At 45.0% G+C, this 24,142-nt stretch overlaps 1 protein-coding gene across 5 annotated transcripts in view; it reads left to right on the forward strand.

Moving 5' to 3' along the window:
• Positions 1-24,142, forward strand: part of RFT1 (RFT1 homolog) — a 46,851-nt gene that overhangs the window by 16,174 nt on the left and 6,535 nt on the right. For 3 of the 5 annotated variants that reach the window (XR_001022714.5, XR_009597439.1, XM_042236086.2), the window contains exons 7-12: positions 2,465-2,543; positions 7,124-7,174; positions 8,050-8,180; positions 9,287-9,431; positions 15,199-15,304; positions 20,265-20,514. Coding sequence is in view for 2 of the 5 variants with exons in the window: in XM_042236086.2 (XP_042092020.1) it covers positions 2,465-2,543; positions 7,124-7,174; positions 8,050-8,180; positions 9,287-9,431; positions 15,199-15,304; positions 20,265-20,514 (762 nt within the window). In the remaining 3 variants the exon portion in view is untranslated. Of the gene's footprint in view, positions 1-2,464; positions 2,544-7,123; positions 7,175-8,049; positions 8,181-9,286; positions 9,432-15,198; positions 15,305-20,264; positions 20,515-20,839; positions 24,062-24,142 lie in introns of those variants that run through there. The other 2 variants (XR_009597438.1, XM_004018387.6) reach the window with 2 other exon arrangements.

Here is a 24,142-nt window from a genome sequence, read left to right on the forward strand (position 1 = left end):
GAATGCTCAAGTATGAGCTTGCAGATCAGATACACTGTCATGATAGCACTCTTCTAAAGAACTTTTTTTTTTTTTTTTAAGGGCTCAGCCACCCTCCCAAACCAAGTAGGCTTCACAGAAGCCTTGTGGACACACTGTAACTGTTCATTTCCTTTGAAAAGAGCACAGTTACTACTTTGTAGTCCACACACCTCACTCCTCCAGAGGGCCACCTGGCATGGAGAGGGCAGAGTGTGAGGGAGAGAAGGTGCTGTGCCCTGGCTCCCAGGAAGCCAGCTATGGGCAAGATCAGTGTACGTCATCAGAGGATGATGTGGTCCCCAGTGCCCCCTAGTGGTGTAGGGAGGTCTGGCACTCTGCTCTGGGAAAGTAAACGTGCAATTTCCTTCACAGTTAATTCAGTTCAGCCGTTCAGTCGCTTAGTCATGTCCAACTCTTTGCGACCCCATGGACTGCAGCATGCCAGGTTTCCGTGTCCATCACCAGCTCTGGGAGCTTGCTTAAACTCATGCCCATCAAGTCGGTGATGCCATCCAACCATCTCATCCTCTGTCATCCCCTTCTCTTGCCTTTCTAGCATCAGGGTCTTTTCCAGTGAGTCAGTTCTTCGCATCAGGTGGCCAAAGTATTGGAGTTACAGCTTTAGCATCAGTCCTTCCAATGAATATTCAGGACTGATTTCCTTCTCATGAGGAAAATTTACCCCTGGACTATAGCTACCCTGGCATTGGTCCCGGTCCAGTGATGCACTGAAGTCAGTGTGGTTTGGAAGGATTCAAAACTACCTTCCAAATAGGAAAGAAAGGTTCTAAAACCAAGGGGTGAGAAGATTTGAGGACTGGAAATGACCCTTGTTTCAACGGGTGCTCTAAACTTGCTCTATTGTAAATGGTAAGCAACAGCCACATGTGGATGCAGAATATTTGGAATTGAGATGAGCTGTCAGTGCCCTCAATGCACATTGGATTTCAGAGAACTAATATAAAAAATAATATGAAATGCTTCTAGTATTTCTTTTCATGTTACCATGATAATATTTAGGGTTTAATCAAAGATTTTAAAGTGAATTTTAACAGTTTCTTTACTCTTCACTGTAGGATGCTAGAAAACTTAAAATTACATTGTGGCATGTATTATATTTCTACAGAAATACAATGTCTGCTACACAGATGGACTTTGGGCCAAGATCAGGGGCCCATGTGACTGGGACAGGTTCCATAGCTAAAGTCGACATTTTGGAGAGATGCAGTGGGCTTGCCCTTATGAATTACCCGTTTCCTCCTGAAGAGCCCCCTGAAATCCAACCTTTGAAAAGTCATCAGTTTAAGTTAATGAGAACTTTTCAAAATGCAGGTACCTTGAGATTAAGAACCTAACACCTAAACTGAGTATTCTGGAATCCTTGGATGCCTTCATGATCGAGGGGCCCCAGAAGGAATTGGGAGGAAGTAGAAACAAAGAAGTCCTGTCCAGCTAGCTGCCCTTCTTCAGATTTTCCAATCAGCTCTCTGACTTTGAGGCTGCCTGTCTGTCTTACAGGTTGACCTCTGCCCTTCCTAAGCATTTGCTTCTTTCTTATCCTCCTTGTCCTTAGGAAATGGGCTGTTTGGGTGCTTCCCCTGAGAGTTTTAGAACAGGCATATCAGAAGTTTTGTTTTCTCTGTCATACCAATTCTTTGTGGCTTTACTGATCTGGAAGGCCTTACTTCCTTTTGAAATATATGAGCCAAATTCGTATCCTCTGTGTGAAGGGACCCTGAATGGCTAAGTTGGCTAAGTAGAGCACTAAGATGTGGAGTACACTGAGCAGAGTTTGTCTTGCAGCTCGGCATGCTTCAGACATCTTTTAAGGGAAGAGCTGACTGTGACTGTGTATGTTCCATTGGTCAGCTTACTCCCAGGGCAGCAGCAAGGGGACATCACAGTTCTTTAGGGGTCTCAGTGAATGAATCTTAGGCAGGCCACACAGGTAGGCTTTTCCACCTAGAGCCTTTGTCTTCACATTCAGAAATATAAATTCTTTGTCAGTATTTGTTGGATGTTTTCTATGTGCTTAGCAGTAAGTGATGGAGAAGGCAATGGTACCCCACTCCAGTACTCTTGCCTGGGAAATCCCATGGATGGAGAAGCCTGGAGGGCTACAGTCCATGGGGTCGCTAAAAGTCAGACACGACTGAGCGACTTCACTTTCACTTTTCACTTTCATGCATTGGAGAAGGAAATGGCAACCCACTCCAGTGTTCTTGCCTGGAGAATCCCAGGGAATGGGGGAGCCTGGTGGGCTGCTGTCTACGGGGTCACACAGAGTTGGACACGACTGAAGCAACTTAGCAGCAGTAAATGAAAATTAGTGGGGACTATCCAAGTTGAGATTTAGAGACCAAACCAAGTTTGCCTCCCGTGTAACATTTATTGTATTCTTAGACTTGCAATACCTAGAATTTTTTTGTTTTGTTTTTTCTAGGCTTTTGTAAATTGGGAAGAGGCTAAATTGACTTGGAGTTTTTTCAAACAGTCTTTCCTGAAACAGATTTTGACAGAAGGTAAGTAAAAGGTTGCTCTGAGCAGTTAGGAAACTGAAGTATCAGTGATGGGGAGCTTCCTGGCTGTCCAGTGGTTAAGACTTCAAGCTTCCATGCAGGGAGCATGTGTTTGATCCCTGGTCAGGAAACTAAGATCCCACATGCCTTGTGGCATGGCCAAAAAACAAAAACACACAAAACCCAAACCAAAAGCACACAAAGTATCAGCGAGGGGATTCTACAGAACTGCTGGTTGCCTAGGTGCAGACCACCTGCTTCCTAGAGCCCCTGGGTCAGAGGACCCTCAGAACTGGGAGGGTTTTAAATAAGGAGAGAAAACTAGCATTTATTAAGTGTGATGCTTCAGTTGTCTAATTTAAATCTCCCCGCAGCCTTGTAAGAAAGATATTGTTCTTTTTATTATGGATGAGGAAACTGAGCATCAGTGAAGTTACATTACTTCTTCAGGATCCTACAAGAATTAGGGGCAACTTACTTTGAATCTGAGTCTCATTCCAGAATCCCACTTAATAATAATGTAATATTATTACATATATTATATGTAATAATAAATGTATTATAGAAATATTCTATCAATTACAGAAAGTTTAGAAAATACAGAAAGCTATATATAGTCTCTCTTGCCTGGAAAATTCCATGGATGGAGGAGCCTGGTGGAGTACAGTCCATGGGGTCCCAAAGAGGCGGACATGACTGAGCAACTTCACTTCTATCTATAATCTTATTTTCTGAACATTTTATATACTTTTTCTGAGCTTTTTTAAAAAAATAGCTTTTAAAATTAATTACTTTTGGCCGTGCTGGGTCTTCGCTGCTGCTCAAGCTTTTCTCTAGTTGCAGCGCATGGACTTCTTTTTTTTTTTTTTCTTTTGAGGATCCCCTTTATTGTGGCAGACACGGCTCAGGGCAGCTCCCTGTCCAGGTGGCCCCTATCGCATGGACTTCTTGTGGTGGCTTCTCTTGTTGTGGATCACAGGCTCTAGAGCACAGGCTCGGTAGTTATGGCACATGGACTTAGTTGCCCCACAGCATGTGGGATCTTCATGGATCAGGCATTGAACCCGTGTATGCCACGTTGGCGGACAGATTCTTTATCATTGAGCCACCAGGAAAGCCCCTTGTGACGTTTTTAAGAACCAGTTTTTCTCATTTGGAATTGAGTTGAGCTGTAAGTGCACTCAATACATATTGGATTTCAAAGAATTAATATTAAAAAATAACATGAAATGCTTCTAGTATTTCTTTTCATGTTGCCATGATAATATTTGGGGTTAAATCAAATATATTTTCTTTAACAATAAGATTCACCGGTGGAATAGTTTGGTCAACCTTCCAACTTCTAAGAACTTCCCAGTTTAACAGTGACAGAACTCTAATGCCGAGGACAAACCAGGAGCTGAAAGTACATCTTATTTTATATATATATATATATATATATACTTATATATATATGTATTTATACCCAGCTTTATTTCAAAGAATGAGATTGGAGTCAGCTATAAGCTGCTGAAGGTAGTAGTTTCTCTCTATAAATTTCATGTGTCTGTACATGTATGTATCTATTACTGAACATGTTTTCAAATGTCTTCAGAAACTATTAAAAATAATATAATTGCATTACAAGAATTTTGGAAAATAGGAAAAAATTGCCTAAAACTCTAGCGTTCTAATACAAACATCACTGTTACAATCTTGTTTTTTTTGTCCACCATTGTTACTTTTCTTCATTATACTTCCAAAGGGAAGCCCTAAGCCTCACTTCCCTCATTTGTGGTTTAAAAGATAGAACCAGGAGGTACCTGAGGGCTCCCCAGCTTTGAGGACACCCGTTTCTAGCCTGAGTCCATAACATTTCCATCACAAAAGTAAAACTGTTCACAGGAATTCTGGAGGAAGTAAAGGTCAGAAACCTTCAGAGAGCTGAGTGAAGATGCCTTAAACTCTTGAGAGCAAGGGAGCATGCTGTTCACCACTGTCTCCCTGACACCCTGCTAGGCTGGAACGTGATACGTATTCAGCAAGGTTTGGGTTTTTATAAATATTTATTTATTGGTCTGCGCTGGGTCTTAGCTGTGGCTTGTAGGATCTAGTTCCCTGACCAAGGATCAAACGCAGACTACCTGCCTTGGGAGGACAGAGCCTTAGCCACTGGACCACCAGGGAAGTCCACAGCAATTATTTTTTGGTAAAGAAAGGTAGCTATAGTGAAGTTGTATATTGTGATAATTCACATTATTGTTAGAACAGGCAAAACAATGGAGGGAGTGTGAGGACGGGTAGCTACTTAAAGGCACTTCTTTTTTTTCTTTCAAAAGTTTAAAGGGCAGTTTGAATGAATTTAGGAATGGCCCTAACTTGGTTATCTGTACTGCTGTGGCCAGTCATGTGTACAGTGTCAGGTTGTCAGCCACATGTTCGAGCCTCCCGAGGTGGGCCTGCTTCATGTTCGGTCCATCCTGGCCTGGCTGGCAAAGGGCCCTTAGGAACTTCCTATGGCCTCCCTCTCCATGGCTGTGAAATAGGGAAGGGGCCTGACAAGGACACCTAGATTCTTTTTCTCTGAAAGCTACAGCTCTAAAAAATTTAAAATCATTTATTGTTATAGCAAAAATGTATGTGTGTGTATATCCATGTATATATACACACTCGCACACATATATATGCTGTTACCTTCTACCCCCGCATTTCCTGAACACTGTGTGTCATGTGCTGAGAATACACAGATGACTGAGGAACAGGACGTGGCTTCAAGGAGCTCATTCCCTCTGCAGAGACTAAAGCATTTGTGTGGTTAACTCTGATACAGGGGTGTACTTGAAAATGTCAGCTCATTCTCCAGACGTCTCTTGAGTGCTGTCATTTCCAGGAGCTCTGCTAGGCAACCAGGGGCATGGAGATGACCAAGACATGGTTTCTCAGGGAGCTGACAGAATGTGGGAGGGAGACGCCTTTTGTGCCAGAACCCAGGGAGATCCCTGCAGAAAAGCCATTGCAGGTGGTGAGGATACCAACAGCTGAGCCTGGGAGCACCAGCCCAGCCTGACTCAGAAGAGCTGGAGGAGTGAAAACCTCCATGTAGGGTGCAGCAGAGGATGATGGTGTGATGGTGGGAGGTGGGGCTGAGGCTGGTGAAGAGAGGCTGAAAAGATAGCTTTCAGTTCAGTTCAGTTCAGTCGCTCAGTCGTGTCTGACTCTTTGCGACCCCATGAATCACAGCACGCCAGGCCTCCCTGTCCATCACCATCTCCCGGAGTTCACTCAAACTCATTTCCATTGAGTCGGTGATGCCATCCAGCCATCTCATCCTCTGTCATCCCCTTCTCCTCCTGCCCCCAATCCCTCCCAGCATCAGAGTCTTTCCAATGAGTCAACTCTTCGCATGAGGTGGGCAAAGAATTGAAGTTTCAGCTTTAGCATCATTCCTTCCAAAGAACACCCAGGACTGATTTCCTTTAGAATGGACTGGTTGGATCTCCTTGCAGTCCAAGGGACTCTCAAGAGTCTTCTCTAGCACCACAGTTCAAAAGCATCAATTCTTTGGCGCTCAGCTTTCTTCACAGCCCAACTCTCACATCCATACGTGACCACTGGAAAAACCATAGCCTTGACTAGACGGACCTTTGTTGGCAAAGGTCAGTCTATAAAAGGTCCCAAATGCAAATCCAGGGCACTTGGACTTTTTGCAAACACAGTAGAGCCATTTAAAGGAGTGAAAGAAGAGATGACTTAAGATCTGTATTTGCAAAAGCTGGAACTGTTAGTGATGAGGATGGATTAGAGAAGAGCAGAGATACTGGGGGGCCCATGCTTGGAAGGATCTATAGAGGTCCCTGCCACTACCCTCCCTAAAATGGGACATTGTAGGGAGGAAAGGCTCGGGAGAGGGACTTGAGAGACTGTCACATTCTTGTCTCTTAATGCTGCTTTCTTCTTTGAGAAGGTGGTTAGGAGGTGAGAGTTGGCCCTTCAGGGCTGTGGTCTCCTCAGTGCTCCTCTTCCATAGCGGTCAGTGTTTCCCATTCAGGGATAATAAGAGTATTCATAAAAGTGGGGAATAGGGCTCAGGGCTAATGTCTTCACCTTGAAGGCATTAGACTGTCTTAGATTTGAACCATGAACTAGGACTGCTGAGAATTGCTGGCCTCCACAGAGTTTTCTCTACTCAGAGAGGAAACTTCTGATGAGTCTGTGCAGTTTATCATGGACTTTTCATTTCACAGAATTTACACTCAGATTATCTGACCTCCCTGAAAACCTGAGATTATCATTTTTATTATTAACATTCCTATAACTCTTCACACTTTTAAGAAAATGTATCAGGCTGGTTTTATTGATTTTTGTTGTTTTTAATTGCTTTGTAACTTTGCTATCAATAAAGCCACCAGCACTTTCCAAATTGTTATTATTTTGAGATTATTTTAAATCAACATTAGGACAAGGACCATGTCATTAACCAAGTGTCTAATTTTTCTGCTTTGACAGTATTTACCAACTGGAAGAGACAATACACAACAAGAGAAAAGGAAGCAAGAAAATACTGTGTATTTGAAATGCTAATTATTTTGCTTTTCCATTTACAGGCGAGCGATATGTGATGACATTTTTGAACGTGTTAAATTTTGGGGATCAGGGTAAGATGAAATTCTGTAGTGTTTTAATTAAAGATGAGCTATCTTCACAACACTTTCTAATATTTGCCTCTGTAGTTTAATTCTTTTGAAAATATCTATCTATTTATTTTTTTTTGGCTGCACTGGATCTGTTCCTGTGTGCAGGGGGCTATTCCTGGTTGTGTTGTGCAGGCTTCTCTTGTTGCGGAGCGCAGGCTCTTGCATTACAAGGCAGATTCTTAACCACTGGACCACCAGGGAAGCCCCTGTAGTTTGATACATTTAATGAAAAAACAAATCTGAAGATTATAAAAAATGAATCCTGAAGATTGAAAATTGTAGGTCTTTATAAATGTATATCTGACTATTCCCTCCTGTGTGTCTTGGGCAGCAAGTTCTCTGTTGGGATTCCCTGCCCTTACCCAGCTTTCTGCAGAGCTCTGGGGCTCATTTTGGGGGTCAGAGGGTGCCAGAGTAACAGGGAGGTCATCACAGTCATGAAGATTTGGCCCATGTGTGTGGCTAAATAGGTCTTAATATTTTTTCACATTTATTTTTGAATACTGTCCCTAAGTAGTGGAAATAAAAATAGAAAAAAATCAACTTGGCAGTATGACTTTTATAAAAAAGTACTAGTGATACAAATATTCTGTATCCTGACTGAATTTATGCGGTGATCTTTTGCTGTAGCTTTTCAAGAATTTACTATTTGGGGGGAACTGGGTAAAGGGTACATGGTTCTCCCTTTTATTTCTTACAACTCCATGTGGATCTATAATTATCTCAAAAAGTTTAATCTAAAAAATTATATTAGAAAAAATGTTAATAGTGCTATAAAAATTCAAGTAGAAATACCAATAAGACTGTTATTTCTTTTTTTTTCTTTTGTTTTGTAGGTGTGTATGATATAGTGAATAATCTTGGCTCCCTTGTGGCCAGATTAATTTTCCAACCAATAGAGGAGAGTTTTTATATATTCTTTGCTAAGGTGCTAGAGAGAGAAAAGGACGCCACACTTCAGAAGCAGGTAGTCTTGGTTTTCATGTCCCCATCTTCCAAGTGAATTCTCTGTGTGTGTACAGGATCAACAAGACAGAAATGAGGAGCTGTCTGTTTCCCTCTGTTTGATCTGAAATTTTCTTCTAGTTTTCATTCTCCTCTCACATTCTGAATGATGGCAAGATCCTGAGCTCACTTCTTCTTTCCAGCTTCTCCTTTTCCTCCTGACCAGCCCTTTCTTTTCACCCTTTGTCCTCTGTGACCTTTTCTTTGTCCCAGCCCTCTCAGAACTCTATAGCTGTCCCCAGTGCAGCACAGACCCCTTCCTATGGTCTAAGGTTTAAGAATGAGGCTGCCTCCCCCCTCCTCAGATTCTCAAGAACCAAAGCTGAGCTGAAGGATGCAGAGACAGGGCAAGGCTAAATGAGGGCATGGAGAGGAAGACATGGGCCATCTGGTCTCGCTCACCACACCAGTTGTTTAGCTTCTTAAGGACTGTGATGTGCCCAGAGCTCCATTCTGACCCTGAGAAGCTACATAGTCTAGCCAGTAAAAAAAGACGAGATTTTAATCCAGGAGTATTTGTGTGTAGAAACTTCCCTTTTCCTAGAATCATTGAAAATGTCTGACTTAGAATTAAAAGCAAACTAGTTAGCCTCTTATGTGTCTTAGAATATATTTTGCAGACGACAGTTCATGCATAATATCTTTTCAAAATGAACCAATCTGGTTCTTAGTCTGATTTAGGAATGTTTTCTCAGTGTCGATTACAGAAACATCAGAATTTGGACTTGTTTGTCAGGAGAAGCACACGGACAAAGCTAGCTAGTGCTGTAAAAACTCGTCAGTTGAAGAATAAATGTCAGAGGGGAAGGTGTTTCCTAGGCAACATTTGAGACAATTTATCCTAAACAAGTTAAAAACTAACCCTCCCCTGCTTTCTTAAGGAGGCACACTCTGTCTTTTTTCCTCCATTTGTTAATTGAGTAGAAACAAACCCAGGCTGTAGAAAAGCAGCTATGGTTCTCAGCAGTTGAAAGAGTGATCATGAAACAGCGAAGGGAGAAAGCCACATGGGAGGTTTCTCTCCAGCTCATGATTCATCCCACTTCCTTCCTTCTCCCCCGGCCCCAGGAGGATGTTGCTGTGGCCGCCGCGGTTTTGGAGTCCCTGCTAAAGCTGGCCCTGCTGACCGGCCTGACCATCACTGTTTTCGGCTTTGCCTATTCTCAGCTGGTTTTGGACATCTATGGAGGGGTCATGCTTAGCTCAGGATCAGGTATGCACAGTTTTTTTTCCAGATCTGTTCTAATTTCCCAACTGAAGGAGAGGAGTCTTATGAAAGTCAGATACGGTTGACATGTGTGTCTGTATAGGGAAGATTGCCAGAGGCTGGGGCACCTGAGGTCACACCAGCTCAGGGTGCAGTTGGGGCTCTGGCACCAGGTTGATCAGTCCCCACAACCTCACTTGGAGAAGTTGTTAGGAATCCTTAGCTTTCCTTTCAGGCCTCAAATGTGTTTTGCCAAGTGCTTCCCTGTGCTCCCTGTAGGGTAAGTGAGGAAGGCAGAGAGCAGGCTCTAATGAGTCTCCGCTTGGTACTAAACACATCTGAAGACAGTAAGTGCCACATAAATCTCACGGCCTGATGCATAAAAGCCTCTGAAGGATAACCCAGAGCCATTTGCAGAGAATGAAATTGATCTCAGCAAATAAAATGGTATATTTAATCCAGTGACTCTTGGGTTTTGAAAGAGAAAAGTATCGAGTGTGTCTAACTTGGAAACACCTGGTGCCCAGGCCACTGAGTGTCTCACAGCATCGCTGGGCCCTGGGGACTTTACCAGTTTCGAGATGCACTGGGTCACGGACTAGCAATCTGTTTACAGTGTTTCCTCTTGGGTTGAGCAAAGATGCTTTTAATTCCTCACATCACTAGACAAGATCCTTGAAGACTTTTTTCTAATGCCCTGTCTCAAATGGATAGGGCCCTTTCAGATGCCATTCTGCAAGATCACTGGCATGCTTTTGTCTCCACTATAATGGCCCCAAACATTTAGTATTAGGAGAAGAAGGGCCGAGTTTCTACCCAAGAACAAAGGTCATTAGGTTTGGACAAACAGCTGCTGTGACACCAATGATGTGGTTTGTAGTGCCCTGGGTCAGGCAGCTATAGGAAGCCATTAGCAAGTCAGTGCACAGAGAGCAGGACAGGCTATTTCACAGCAGCTCTGCCCCTCTAGAAAGGTAATCACCAAGGAGCAGCCTTTGTAATGCAGCCACAGGACAGTGCCACAAGGAAAGGGCTATCCCATCTACGTAGTATTCACTTGCCTAAGTCATTAATCATTGAAGATACATCAACAAACCATTGTCATTGTGTGGTCCTTTTACTCAAGTGAGATGCTGGTGCCAGTCTTGAGCACTGATGATAGATTTGTCAGCTAAAAGGGTCATTGTTACTTGATAAATGAAGGTAATGAATTATGTCTCTGATGTTTTATGTCAAAGTCATTAATCATTTTAGACTCAATAAGATATTCTCTTGGTCTCATCTTCAGAGAGAGAGAAGCATCTTGAGAATGGTCTGGTTCCTTAGTCTCTGGAAAGGATGCATGGTTTGCTGTAGTCACTGCAGCATCTTTCGGACCCTTGTCTCGTGCCTGCCCAGGCCTCCATCAGCATCCCTGCCCCAGCAAGGTCTTCCAGCATCTGTCTCCTCATCACTGCTCCCTCTCATTTTGACCAAATTTCCGGCTGTGTGTGCCTTCTGGGAGGGTGAGTGTGTCTCCCCAGGGTGCCTGCTGGCTTTCCTTCCCTGTCTCCACACCACCCCTCTTCTCCTTGCCCTCTTCTCGACTTTCCCGACTAGTGCTACAAATTCAAATGCCTTTCCTGTGCCAAAGATATTAACACTGCTGCTCTCCGCCCCGATTCTCCTCGCCACAGCCTTTTTTTGTTCCCTTAAATATTCAGAAAACATTGCCTTTCTCCAGAAAGTCTTACTGAATCAGAAAAGAATGAGGAACTTTCCATGGCTCAGCCCAACCACTGAGTTTTGAAAGTGGAACTTGCAACGCTGCTGTCCTCAGTTGCCCCAGTTGCATGTTGCTTTTGTCCTTGCCCGTGAAGTGGACTCACCTGTGACCAGACCTGCAGTGGCTCCCTTAGAGACCTCCATGCTGCTTTCCTAAAGTGAGACTTGGCCGCAGCACAGGCAGACTTTCGTGGCGCACTGAGGGTTTGCTTTGCAGTACTTGGGCTCAGCCCTGTGTGTAATTAGGGGCTGTGGAAGTGGTCTGAGACTTTGATCAGACGTTTTCCTCATATCTGGCTTTTCTGTCCTAAAGGAAAATACAAACATTCAATGAACTTCCCTGAGACTTCTCACATTCATCTCTTAGGTGCTTCTTTCTTGCCCTTTCTTTTACTTGTTTTTTTTTTTTTTTTTTTTTTGGAGAAAAAAGAGCTTATTATTTGCAGCCAGTAAGGAGAACACTTGCTTTCCCAAAGCAGTGTCTCCTCTTTCACTTTTTAAAAATCTTTTTTTCTTCTCAGGCCCCTAATATTAGTTTCCTAGGGCTGGGATCACAGTGTGTCATGAACTAAGTGGCTTGTAAGAACAGAAATTGACTGTCTCACTGTTCTGCAGAAGTCTGAAATCTAGGAGCCAGCAGAGCTCTGCTCGCTGTGGCAGCTCTAGAGGAGGCCTCCTTCCTCACCTCTCCCAGCTTCTGGTGTTGGCTGGCGGTCTTTGGCTAGGAAATACATTACCCCCATCACACGGCTGTCTTCTCCCTGTGTGTCTTCACATCATCTTCCCTCTGTGACTATCTCTGTGCCCAAACTTCTGCTTCTCATAAGGACACCAGTCATAATGGATTAGGGCCCACTCTGATGACCTCATTTTAACTTATTATAAAGATGCTCTTTCCAAATAGACCATACTCTTAAGTTACTGGTGATTAGGACTTCACATTACTTTTGTGAAAGTGTTAGTCGCTCAGTTACGTCTGACTGTTTGCGACTCCATGGACTGTAGGCCACCAACCCCTCTGTCCATGGGGATTCTCCAGGCAAGAATGCTGAAGTAGGTTGCCATGCCTTTCTCCAGGGGGGAATCTTCCCAACCCAGGGATTGAATCCAGGTCTCCTGCATTGCAGGCAGATTCTTTCCCATCACATTACTTTTGGGGGCAACACAATTCAACCTGTACTACCACTCAGCTCAACCCAGAGTTTAAGGTTCCATCTGCAAGTTCCCCAATTCCAATCTCTTTCCCTAAAGTTGACTCAAAACCCTTCTATTCTAATCACTGTTTCATGCCGGCGTTTATGTTCTCCACCTTGCAAAGTCGTGCGTGGTCCACATGGCGTCAACTTTCAGTTACCAAGTGAGAGGTGCAGGTTGTGAGAGGGCCCCGCCCCTCTCTGCCAGAGAGAGAAGGACGGAGAGAAGCAGGAAGCACACTAAGCATAGCGTCGAGCCACCGCAGGGCGGACCCTGGTCCCTGCCTCCCCTGCTGGAGTCGTCCCACGGCTGTGGTCGGGGCCAAGCCACTTCTGCAGCAATTTGGGGGAATGAAATGCAGCCCGACATGATGAAAGTGTGGAACCCAAAAGAGGGCCATCAGCGCTACTCTGTTAGGACTCCTTTTGTCTTTGTTTTGTTTTTTGGTTGTTTGACCCACAATATCTCTGAGGTATGCTGGTTCCCAACTCCAGTCTAATCTAGCCATCCTGACCTGAATGGAGAGGAAAAAACTCAGAAATACTTGGGAAGTTCACAATCCAGAGGCGTGCTCACTAAACACTGAGACCTAATCATAGGACCATAGAATGCTTCTCCTCACCCATAGCTCACTATCCCATTCCTAGGCCGATTTAAAACAGTTCTTCTTCTTTTTGTTTTTTTAACATTTTATCTTTTTTACACAATTGTCGGATGCACATTTTATTCAAGTTCCCATAGACTATAAACTGGGAGACCCTGAAACATCCAGGGACAAAACATAGTGCAAAAATTTCAGAGTATAAAGGTATTGAAATCATACAAGAGTCTATTCTCTTATTACTACAGCAGTTCTTTTTATCCAGTCAGATCAAACCAAACCAAATCAAATCAAATGAATCCAATCAGTCCCATGAAATCAACTCCATTAGACCACCAACATCAGGCAAGCCCCTCCACCAGTAAGATTACAGCTTGCTGAAGGCTCAGATAATGGGTAGCATTTTTTAGCAATAAATTATTTTAAATTAAAGTAACTACATTTTTTTTAAGACATAATGCTGTTGCACAACTAATACAATACAGTATGTTGTCATAACTTTTATATGCACTGAGAAGCCAAAAAAATTCATGGGACCTTTTTTATTAAAATATTTGCTCTATTGCAGTGGTCTGGAACCAAGCATGCAGTGTCTGTAAGGTGTGCTGATTCCCAACTCCAGTCTAATCTTGCAATCCTATCTCATCTGAGGGGGGAGAAAAAAACTTGGAAATATTTGTGAAGTTCACAGTCCAGAGGCAAAAGCTCACTGAAGACTGAGACCTAAGCATAGGACCACAGAATGCCTCGCCTCCTCAACAGCTCACCACCATATCACTTCTTTTTGTTATTTTCGATGGCCATGAAACTATTTAGTGTCCCCGTTCCACGGGGACCTTTCATATTAAGCAGCTTTCATAACCATGAATAAGTTTCAGATTCTGAGACTCTGGAACTCCCCTTGGCCTGCCCTTTTCTTTTAGTGGTTTCTTTTTTTTCTTTATTGAGGTCTAATTTACATAAAGTAAAATACTGTACTCTTAAGAGTTTCGACAAATGTCTACACCCTTGTAACCAATATCCAGATTAAGGTACAGAACATTTCCGTTACCCCAGAAAGTTCTCATAGGGCCCTTTCCACCCAGTTGCCCCACTGTACCTCAGAGGCAAGAACTGCTTTGATTTCTTATCACTGTAGGTTAGTATTACTTTAGAGAAGAATTTCGTATAAATGAAATTATACAGTGTAAGTACTTTCACGTTTCGCTTCTTTCCCACAGTTTGAAGTTTTTGAGATTCATGCATGTTTTCACATGGATCAATAGTTTTTTTTTTCTCCTTGATTGCTGAGAAGTATTTCTTTGTATGGATGGCCCATATGTTGTTTATCCTTTCTCCTGTCCATGGTCATTTTGGACTGTTAGGAATAAAGTTGCCACAGATGTTTTTGTACACGTGTTTTTGTGAACATGTGCGTTTGTTTCCGCTGCTTGTATACGAGTAGAATTTTTGGATTGTAGGTTGCGTACATGTTTATTTTATTAGAAACTGCTTGACTGCCTCTCGGTAATGGCCCTTTTAAAAGAGGGGCTCAGGGAATTCCTATCCTGTAGGTTAGAACTCCACACTTTCACTGCTGACAGCCTGAGTTCAATCCCTGGTCAGGGAACTAAGATCCCAGAAGCCACATAGCACGGCAGGGAAAAAAAAAAAAAAAAAGAGGGGATCAACTCTATTTTAAGGCTCCTGATCTTCTGTTAGCAGATTTTCCCAAAGCTTGTTAGTTAGCTATAGAACCTAATCACTTTGTTTGAAGAAAATAACCTTACGAACCCTGGTTCTCCCTGCAGAGTTGTGGGTGTTCCATTTCCATAGTGTGCTGCCGCTCCTGAGTCCTGGGCTTCTGCAGGGCTTCTTCAGCTGCGTTCGTCTTCACCTGCAGGGCCACTAGTGTCCCTGAGTGCTCAGACTAGCAGCCTTCTTCATGCTGTTTCAAAAAGTGAAATTTGTTTGCTGGCCAGATTAGCTTTTAGTTGCTAAGCAAGAGATCTGTATATCTCTTCCTAACTGTCCGTTTGTTTTTGGCTGTTTATTTTGGTTAGTGCCCTGGAATGCTCAGAGTCCTTCCAGATAGTTAGGACCACACATCTGCCCAGTGACCACACCAGCAGGGATCATGACCTCTCTGGTGTTCTCTGTCCATCCAGCCAATGTGAGGATGCACGGGGGCCTCCCACTTGGGCTCTGGAATCTCAGCAGGTTGTTTCCCTACAGGTCCTGTCCTACTGCGAGCCTACTGTCTTTACGTCCTCCTGCTTGCCATCAATGGAGTGACTGAGTGTTTCACATTTGCTGCCATGAGCAAAGAGGAGGTAGACAGGTAGGTAACCTTCAAGACACACCTGTAATCATGGCCTTCCACCAAAATGAAGTAGCTTCTTTCTTTTCATTCTGAACATGTATTTATAGAAGACTCTTTTAGAGCCTGGAGTATGGTGCTTTCCTCAGGCACCATTCAGTGAGTCTTCTCCACACTAGGGCTGGGGAGCAGCCACTGTTCCTCGCCTCCCTTTGTCAAGGGAAAAATCTAGGGCCTGAAGGGCTGTGTTAGTCCTGGTTGGCAGAGGCAGGCACCAGACAAGACCCCCTCCTCCACCACCTCCTTGCCCAGTGCTCCAGAGGGTTACTCAGGAGCTTCCTCAAGAGGCAGGTCTACAGGTATTTCCCTGATGGTCCAGTGGTTAAGAATCCACCTACCAGTGCAGGGGGCACAGGTTTGATCCCTGGTCTGGGAAGATTCCCCATGCCTTGGAGTAACTAAGCCCATGAGCCAAAAGTACTGAGCCTGAGCCTCCTAGAGCCCATACTCCGCAGCAAGAGACGCCACCACAACAAGAAGCTTTAGCACTGCAACCAGAGACTAGGATGTGCACAGCAACAAAGACCCAACATAGCCAACAATAAAGAAATAAAATATTTTTTAAAAAAGCAGATTTATGGACAATCTCAGGGCTCTGTGACATGTCTCCTCAGAGAAAGATACAAGTGCACATAGAAAATTTGCCACATTTTCTCCCGTCCATTGACCCTGAGGTTGGGACCTCTGCCCTGAACTTCAAGCAGTAGTTCTTAATACTGGTTATGAGTCAGTGCCCGATGGAGCTTGTTAGAAATGTAGATTCCTGTCCACTCTACTCCCACCACTCTCTCCTACCATACCTACAGAATCAGTAGCCCCTGAGCATGTAAATGTTTTCTTTAAAGCTCCTCAACGATTCTGATGTCAACTTCTGGTATGAGCCTCTGATCCACACCCAGGATCATTCATCTCTTGTGTCGCAAACGGCAAAAGTAGAAAGGTAGTATCTGAAGACATCACTGCAGCATGTAGTTGAGAAGAAGGATAATCCTGTTAGCGGCAAAGGAGAGAGAGGAGGAAGAGAGAAGGCATGGGAGTAGGAAATGGGGCCAGCGGCCCTCGTGACCCCTTTGCCCCTTGATGTCTGGGTCCCATGGGGGCTTCAGGCTGCCTCTGTAGTGCCTTGAGTGCTGTTGAAACCCCTCAGAGGCCTCGTGGGGTATGGGGAGGTGGGCAAGGATACCTCAGAGGCGGGGGGAGCCCTTTCTCTCATTCACAGCACCCTTTGTCTGCTTCGCACTGTGGCCTGTCTCAGGTTTGGCGACATGTGGGCCACACCATAGTTGAGAGCTGGGGTGTAGAGCAGTGGTCCCAGCCCAGACTGCTCAAACTCCCCTCAGAAGTTCTGGCCCTCTCCCATACCAGCTGAACTGAAATTTCGGGAGTTGGGCCAAGGAGTTCGCTCCATGAGATCGCTGATGATAGCTCGGGCTTGAGGAACCACTGGCCTAGACCAGCTTTCAGAGTAAAAACTGTGCTCAACACTGTGACCCAGTGCGTATTTAGGTGTGACTGAAACGAAGCTTCCACAGCACCCAGTACCCCAGGCACACGCAGAGCACACTGATGATGGCTTTTAATTCTGTTTCAGTTTTTTAAACTGCCATGTCATGACCCACTAAATTGATTTCCCAGCCCACTTTTAGGTCACAACCCATAGTTTCCAAATGTGGTCTAGACATGGTTTTTACTTCAGACAGTTAAATGTATAGCTATACACTGCTTTGAATCTGTCCTTTTTTTTTTTTTTTTAAGTGTATAAAAAGACCTCTAAGTTTAATTTTGAAAATACTATGTTTTTACTTGAAAGGTGCTTCTAACATGAAATAATTTAAAAATATAATTTAAAACATACTAAATAAGGTACTGAAGTGTGTTGGAAAGAACTCTGGACTAGGAATCTATCTCTTTGAAGGGAATTTTGTTACAGTAATTGCAGCATCAATGTTGAAAGGGAGAAACAAGACTAAGCCTGCTTAAAACATTAAAAATATATTATCTTCCAACAAATCATGAGGGAGTACAGACAGTGACTGATTGCTTTGGTTTCTCTTATATTGCATTGAGCCAGAGGAAGTAGCTTTTTAAGTTAGTTGTAATGGGACCTGGACAGCATATTAAAATCTGGAAAATGATTTTCATGGTATTAGTCGTCAACATAGAGAAAAGACAGAGCCATATTCTCATCTGAAGTAACTCACTTCCCCTAAGAGTAAAATGTGGTTTTAAGCATAGTCTCCAAGTTTATATTAAATGTAGTAGCCCCCTTTTTGTCTGGGCCCCTGGCCCCAACTCCCAGTCTTGTTCTGAACACCTGGAGCACCTGGGCTCATCACTGACCCCAGCCTTTTTTTCCTTTCTATGAATTTAGCCAGACATAAAACAGTAGTAAGATTTTTTTGTAGTATAATTGAGTAGCTTTCACCTATTTTACTTATTGAACTACAGGTTAATCAGTGTTTGTTTTTTAATAAAACTAAGGCATTTGGTTGGATGTGAAATATTAGAATGTCCTTTGAGCTGTGAGTTCCTTTTTTGTTAATAACCTCATAATCTATATGGAAGATTGGTGGCTTCACATTATGCCCCACTGAAGAATCTTGGTTGTGTTTTGTTAAGGCTGTCTTATTTTCTTTTGTTTATTTGACAAATTTTTTTGAACATCTGTTCTCTAAGAGGCATTGCTTTAAGCTCCAGGAGCACAGCCATGAACAAAACAGACGTGATCCCTGCTCTCCTGTAGCTGACAGCAAACAAGTAAATAGATAAGAAAATTGTGCTCTGTGGAGCAGTAAAGCAGGGTTATGTGGTGAGAGTGGGAGCCCTTTTAGATCGGGAGGTCTTTCTGAGAAGGTTGCTTTAGGCTGAGGCCTCGATGGCCAGGAAGAGTCTGCTATGTATAGATGGGCTAGAACCTTCCAGGCAGAGGGGACAGTGATGCAGAGGCCGAGGATTGAGAGCTCCTCTGTCTGACTTGTTGGCTCTTGAGTGCCCTGCGTGGAGTTGGACTCCATAACTGTTGACTGAATGAAGGACAAGTGCCATCTTCTCACCTAGGCACATGAGACCTGCGCCATCCTCTACATAGTTACCTCAACTACATTGTTATGGCCGTACCTTGATGTTTTCAGCCAGCACCCACTGGGGACACTTCAGTTGCTTACCTTTTGATAAACCTGATTAAAAATAACTTCCTGTTTATGTGAACCAAACCTTAGAAAATAGTCATTGTCGCTAATTTCCCATTGATTTACAAAGTGGCATTTTAATTTTATCTTTAAAATTCTTATTTTATCCTGAAGTGGATAATGCCTTTAAGCCTATAGATTTGTGTTGGAAAGTTCAACAGTTGCAGAGCCCTCTTCTAATGAGAAACAGTAGACGTCCTCATTTTTAGCGCCTCCCAAGTGGCTACACCGAAGAAGCCACACTGTAACTTGTCCCTGCTAGAGTTAACATGAATTAGCTACCAGTTTCATTCATTGTTTCCCTTCTGCTTGGAGTTGGGTGAACATGACTTTGAAAGTTTATGAACCTGTGGTCTGAAGAAGAACCAAACATTACACAGCATCTTCTTTTGGGAAAATTGGTCAGAGTACTGGCCTACCCTCAGCGGCTTGTTACAAAGCTGGCCATTCTGATTATTGGTTAGCATTAGTGAAGAAGCTTCCTCTGTGAAGATGTGGGCTCTCGTACTTCCATTACTCATTAAAAAGAAACTCTGTCGACTGAGAAGCAAATGAATTACTTCTCTGGAATTCTAGATGAAAGCACTGTCCCCTGTTAGAGTATAGGGGTGTGTGTGTGTGTGTGTTTGTTCTTGATGCCACACTCTCTGATAATTACGTCTCCTATGGCACCTTGGGTTTGGTCAGCCAAAGGACAAGAACCCAGGCATTTGGGGGACCCAGTGGTATTCTCGCCACCCCTCCTTCCTGTGCAGAAGCTGAGTGGTGGTCTCTGAGGTTTCCTAACCCAGCTGACACAGTTTGGGGATCTAAGGGGTTTGGTTTCTTCAACAACTATACACTTAGATTGCCTGCTGTGTGCTCAGCAGAAACCAAGATGCTAGAGAATTTGGTTCATGGTTGTACCACAAGCCTTTTGGAAGATTTTTATCTTTTCTGAGACTCAGTCGAGAGCTGAAAACTGAAGATAACTAAGTGATGTACTGCCCTGGAATCAGAGAAGGGAAAGGAACAGTATAAGCCCTCCAGTCACAGGACCCACAGAGCTCTAGCAAGGTGGATGGAGAGCCAAGGAGGGATGTGTGAGAGTCTGGGAAACCCTGGCCGTGGGCCAGGCCTTGCTCCCTCTTCCCATTCTGTTATGGAAGCTGGTCACTTGCTTTGGGTGAGATCTGCTGGCCAAGGTTACGGGGCTTCTGCCTTTCCCAAAGGAAGCAGTGCTAACGTTTAGGGGCCAGGAGTCAGGTTGGGCTGTTGGCTCACTCCTTAGGCAGATTCCTCAGCCTCTCTGGGCCTGGTTTCCTTGTCTGTAAAATGGATCCAGCTCCACAGGGAAAGGGCCCTGTGTTTGTCCACCAGCACATTCCCAGCAGCCCTCACAGCACCTGTCACAGTGCCTGTCCACACGAAACCGTGAACCCGTGTCATATTCTCGCACCTCACATTAAGCAGGCTGAACAGGATTTTTATGCGTTTTGATTACAAAGTGTCACTTAGCCAGTTGTTATCCTTAAACACCATAAGTATGTTGAATTGTTCATTTTTTTACTCTTCTATTCAGGGCTGAGGGGGACAGTGACGTTTCCATGTTATGCACTTGGCATTTGATATGAAAATCAACTGGATCATGGGATCTCAGAGCTGAGTTCGTGTTCACAGCCCCTTTCTTTTCAGCAGCCTTGCCTTGGGACGAGGTACCCACTGCCCTGAGTTGCCCGCCTCCCTCTCCCCAGGTACAATTTTACAATGCTGGCCCTGTCGTCTTCCTTCCTGATGTTATCCTATGTCCTGACCCGTTGGTGTGGCAGTGTGGGCTTCATCTTGGCCAACTGCTTCAACATGGGCATTCGGATCACGCAGAGCCTTCGCTTCATCTACCGCTACTACCGGAAGAGCCCCCACAGGCCCCTGGCTGGCCTGTCCCTGCCACCAGTCCTCCTCGGGACGTTTGCCGTCAGTGGTGGCATCACTGCTGCTTCAGAGGTGAGACTCCCCCGTAGCCTTCACACCACATGCTTTTGCAGTCTGTCCACTCTCCCTTGTTCCAGACATCCCCTTCCTGTTCTGCCTGAACCAGCTGGACAAGTACTTGCTTCCTCAGGCCCCTTCCCCTAAGCTTCAGGCCAGCATCTTGTGATAGAAATGACTGAGCGGCGGTGCCTGTGGGAACAGAGCAGACCCTAGCCCATGGCTGTCACAGCTTTTCCTGATTCGAAGCTGGAACAGTAGAGCCCCCTCTCCCTGGCTTGTCCCAGAGGAAGGCGATATGGCTGGGGGGCCAGGGAGTGACGGTGGTTTCTCTCCACAGGTGTTCCTCTGCTGTGAATGGGGCTGGCTAGCCCGGCTGGCACATATCGCTGTGGGGGCCCTCTGTCTGGGAGTGACCCTCGGGACAGCATTCCTCACAGAAACCAAGCTGATTCACTTTCTTAGGACTCAGTTAGGCGTGCCCAGACTCGCTGACAAAACGACATGACCTTGTGGAAGCCGTGTGGCACCTGGACCAGCTGTGGGGCGGTCCTGTGGGTGGAACACGCGTTCTGTGGAGGAGAGCCAGGCCAGGGGTCTGCAGTGCAGTGAGACTAACCCAGGCAGGTGAGTCATCGGAGCGAACCACTGGACCAAACACTTACTGTCCACTTGAGGTTTCAGATAGCAGGGGTTCCATTTTTAAGGGAAGACCAAAAAGTTCTTTTAAAATAGACACAATTATTTTTTTCACCATTTTGTTGTAGTTGGCATTTTTCTTTTTGAGTAATGTAGTCATTCCTCTTGGGTGTGATTGACCTTAGGAACCATGTGTCCCACATATTCTATCTTGGATGTCAATCGTTAATAATCATCTAGCTCAGAAGGACAGATACAGCCACTTTACCCTCCACAGGAGTATTTACCATGTTCTATAAAAGCACGAAGGAGACTTGGTGTTTTGTGATGTTGTACAACAAAGTTGGCCCCAGAGTTGTGGCTTTCTCCACTGTGACCTGGATTTTTAGAGAAGGAGAAATGTTAATGAGAAATCCAAGAAATGAAGACACAGAGGCTTTCAGATCACATTTCCCGCAGTTAGCCAGGCAGAGTCAGCATCTGTCCCCTTCACGGCTATCCCTACATAGGCTACCACATGCCTTCCCACAGCAGGGGCAAGCCGGCTCATCTCTGGCTTGGCCACTGGAGAAAGGACACTGTGATCCTTTGTGAGCTATCTTGTCCCCAGAAGGGAAGCCCTCTTTGCAGTTGGCTATAAGTTCTCATGAGGAGGTTGTACAGATGACAACTAGAAATGAGTAGAGGTGTCTTTTTTCCATTAGAATAAAATAAGGTAAATTCTATATGGCAGGTATCACTGAATCACGCCCCTTTCCCACTGACCCCTTACTTCCGGCCCTGGTCAGTGCACCTGAATTCCAGGACAAGGCTGGCAGGCCTGCAGGTCTGGTCCTCCAGGCCACAGTGAGCCCAGGTGAAGGCTTGCCTCTGTGCCCTGCACCCAGCAGGTGAGGTCACCAGGCGTTGTTATCAGGCAGCAAGGCATTTTTCTTCTCTTGTTAATATATTGATGTCATTAATGTATTAATTAGATGTAATTGGCCTTTGGAGCTCCATGCGCAAACTATATCTTGGGTGATGATAGTTAATAATCACCTAGCCCTGATGTCCCCAAACCCTCTGTGTTTACGCCCAGAGAACAGGGCACCTGCTGTCAGATGGTGGTTTACCTGAAGTGCACAAATTGAAATCCAGTGACCCAGGGAGCATGGACACATGTGTAGGCATGGCTGAGTCTCTTCACTCTGCACCTGAAACTATCACAGCATTGTTAATTGGCTACTTCAATACAAAATAAACCACTTATTTAAAAAAATTGTTTTAATTAAGTAAAAATAAATCCACTGGTCCAAAGCCAGTGCCAAGAGGCCAAGGATAAAGACCCCCTGAGACTAGGACCCAGTTACTTGGACACCTGTGTATCTAGTCAAAGAGAGAGTGCTTTGTATTAATTGCAGGGACAGTAGGTAAATGCAAGGTATCACTGAGCAGCTAGAGGCCCTCCAGAAGCGTGGGCCTGGTCCTGTGTTGTCAGGCAGGGTCAGCCCAGCTCAGAAGAACTGATTGCTCCATGGGGTAGGGCACAAAGAGAAGGCAGCCCTCCCTCTCAAGTACTTTTTTGCTCTCTTGAACACACAGACATGAGCCTCCAGCCCTCGCAATTTCCGGTTGACCACCCCTCTCTCTGCTAGGACCCTGTCACTCAACCCTGTCCCACTTAACCCCAGACTCGAAGTGTGGGCCTCACGCCACCTGCTTCAGAATCTCCTGGGTTGCAAGTCAGAAATGTAGGTTTCCAGGGTCCCTCCAGACCTTTGGCATCTGTGTCTCTGGGGTGGGGCTTTGGGACCAGCTTTTTCGGCAAACCAGGGTTGGCATACCCCGTCATCCTCACCCGAGTCAGGACCCGGGGCCAGTTCCTCTCATGTCACGGTATCTGTGCCCAGTTCTAGGAAGAAAGCCGCCTTTGCCTGAGTAGCATCACTGACTCCCTAGCTCCTCAGGAGCATGAGTTCCACAGCTCCCACTCTGCTTTTCTGCCCGGAGAAGCTCTGCATCTGACGGCGAGGGTGCATCTCATCTCGTACTGCCAGGCAGGGCCAGCTCCTCTGGCGAGATGGCCAGCAGGGATGGTCACCCAGGGCTCTTTGCTGTGACCTGCCTCCTCATTTATAGAAAGAGGAGTTCTCGTAGCCCAGGCTTTTGGGAAACAGGTGTTTTCCCATTACTAACACCTGCTTCCTGGGCTCCAGCACTTGGGCAGCAGGCCCCATGTGGCCCATGGTCTCTGTCTCCACTCGGCTGCTCCCTGCAGCACAGCTGGGCCCGACCACTGGCTCTTGGGCTTCCCCACCCCCCACCCCCTAGAGCTGCACCTGGGTCTGGAGGGGCTGGCCTACAAGGGTGCTGAGCCGCCCCACGTTACCCAGGAAGGAACTGGGGGGAAAATCACACTTCAGGCCTTAAGTACCACTTAAAATATAAGTGAGGCCACCTCTCCATGGAAGCAAGTCTCTAAAGCACATCCATTTATGAAACAGAAACCTTTGATGGTGAGAGCGACTGCATTCCGTCTTTCTGTGCTGCCCTGGCCACACAAGTGTTGGTGACGTGGGGTTTGGCCTGTCAGGTCCCTCTGTCAGCGGCTGCTGCTGTGCCACTTAAAGCTTCTTTAGCAGTGACTCCAGGCTCTGGCGGTGTGTATTCTCTGCCTCACCCTCTGCCACTTAACAGCCTGATTCACCAGGACACCTCCTTCCTCCTGCCTTTTTTTTTTTTAAACTTGGGTTTATATTACTAGTTTCATGTCAGTTTCCTGTGTGTATGCTCTGCCCCACCCGCTGCCATTTACTAACCTATTTCACCAGGGCACCTCTTTCCTCCTGCCCCTTTTTTAAAAAAAAAAACAAAACAGTGTATTCATATTGCTAGTTTCACGTCAATTTTCCAATTTTAAAATGAGTAAATTATTTTCTCCACATTTGTGTGAAGATCTTTCATATCACTTCTTCCAAAAACGAAACAAAAAATTCTTAAATTTTGAAAGAAAGGTGGGCAAGTA

Source organism: Ovis aries, chromosome 19 (genome assembly GCF_016772045.2).
Source record: "Ovis aries strain OAR_USU_Benz2616 breed Rambouillet chromosome 19, ARS-UI_Ramb_v3.0, whole genome shotgun sequence".
Lineage (NCBI taxonomy): Eukaryota > Metazoa > Chordata > Mammalia > Artiodactyla > Bovidae > Ovis > Ovis aries.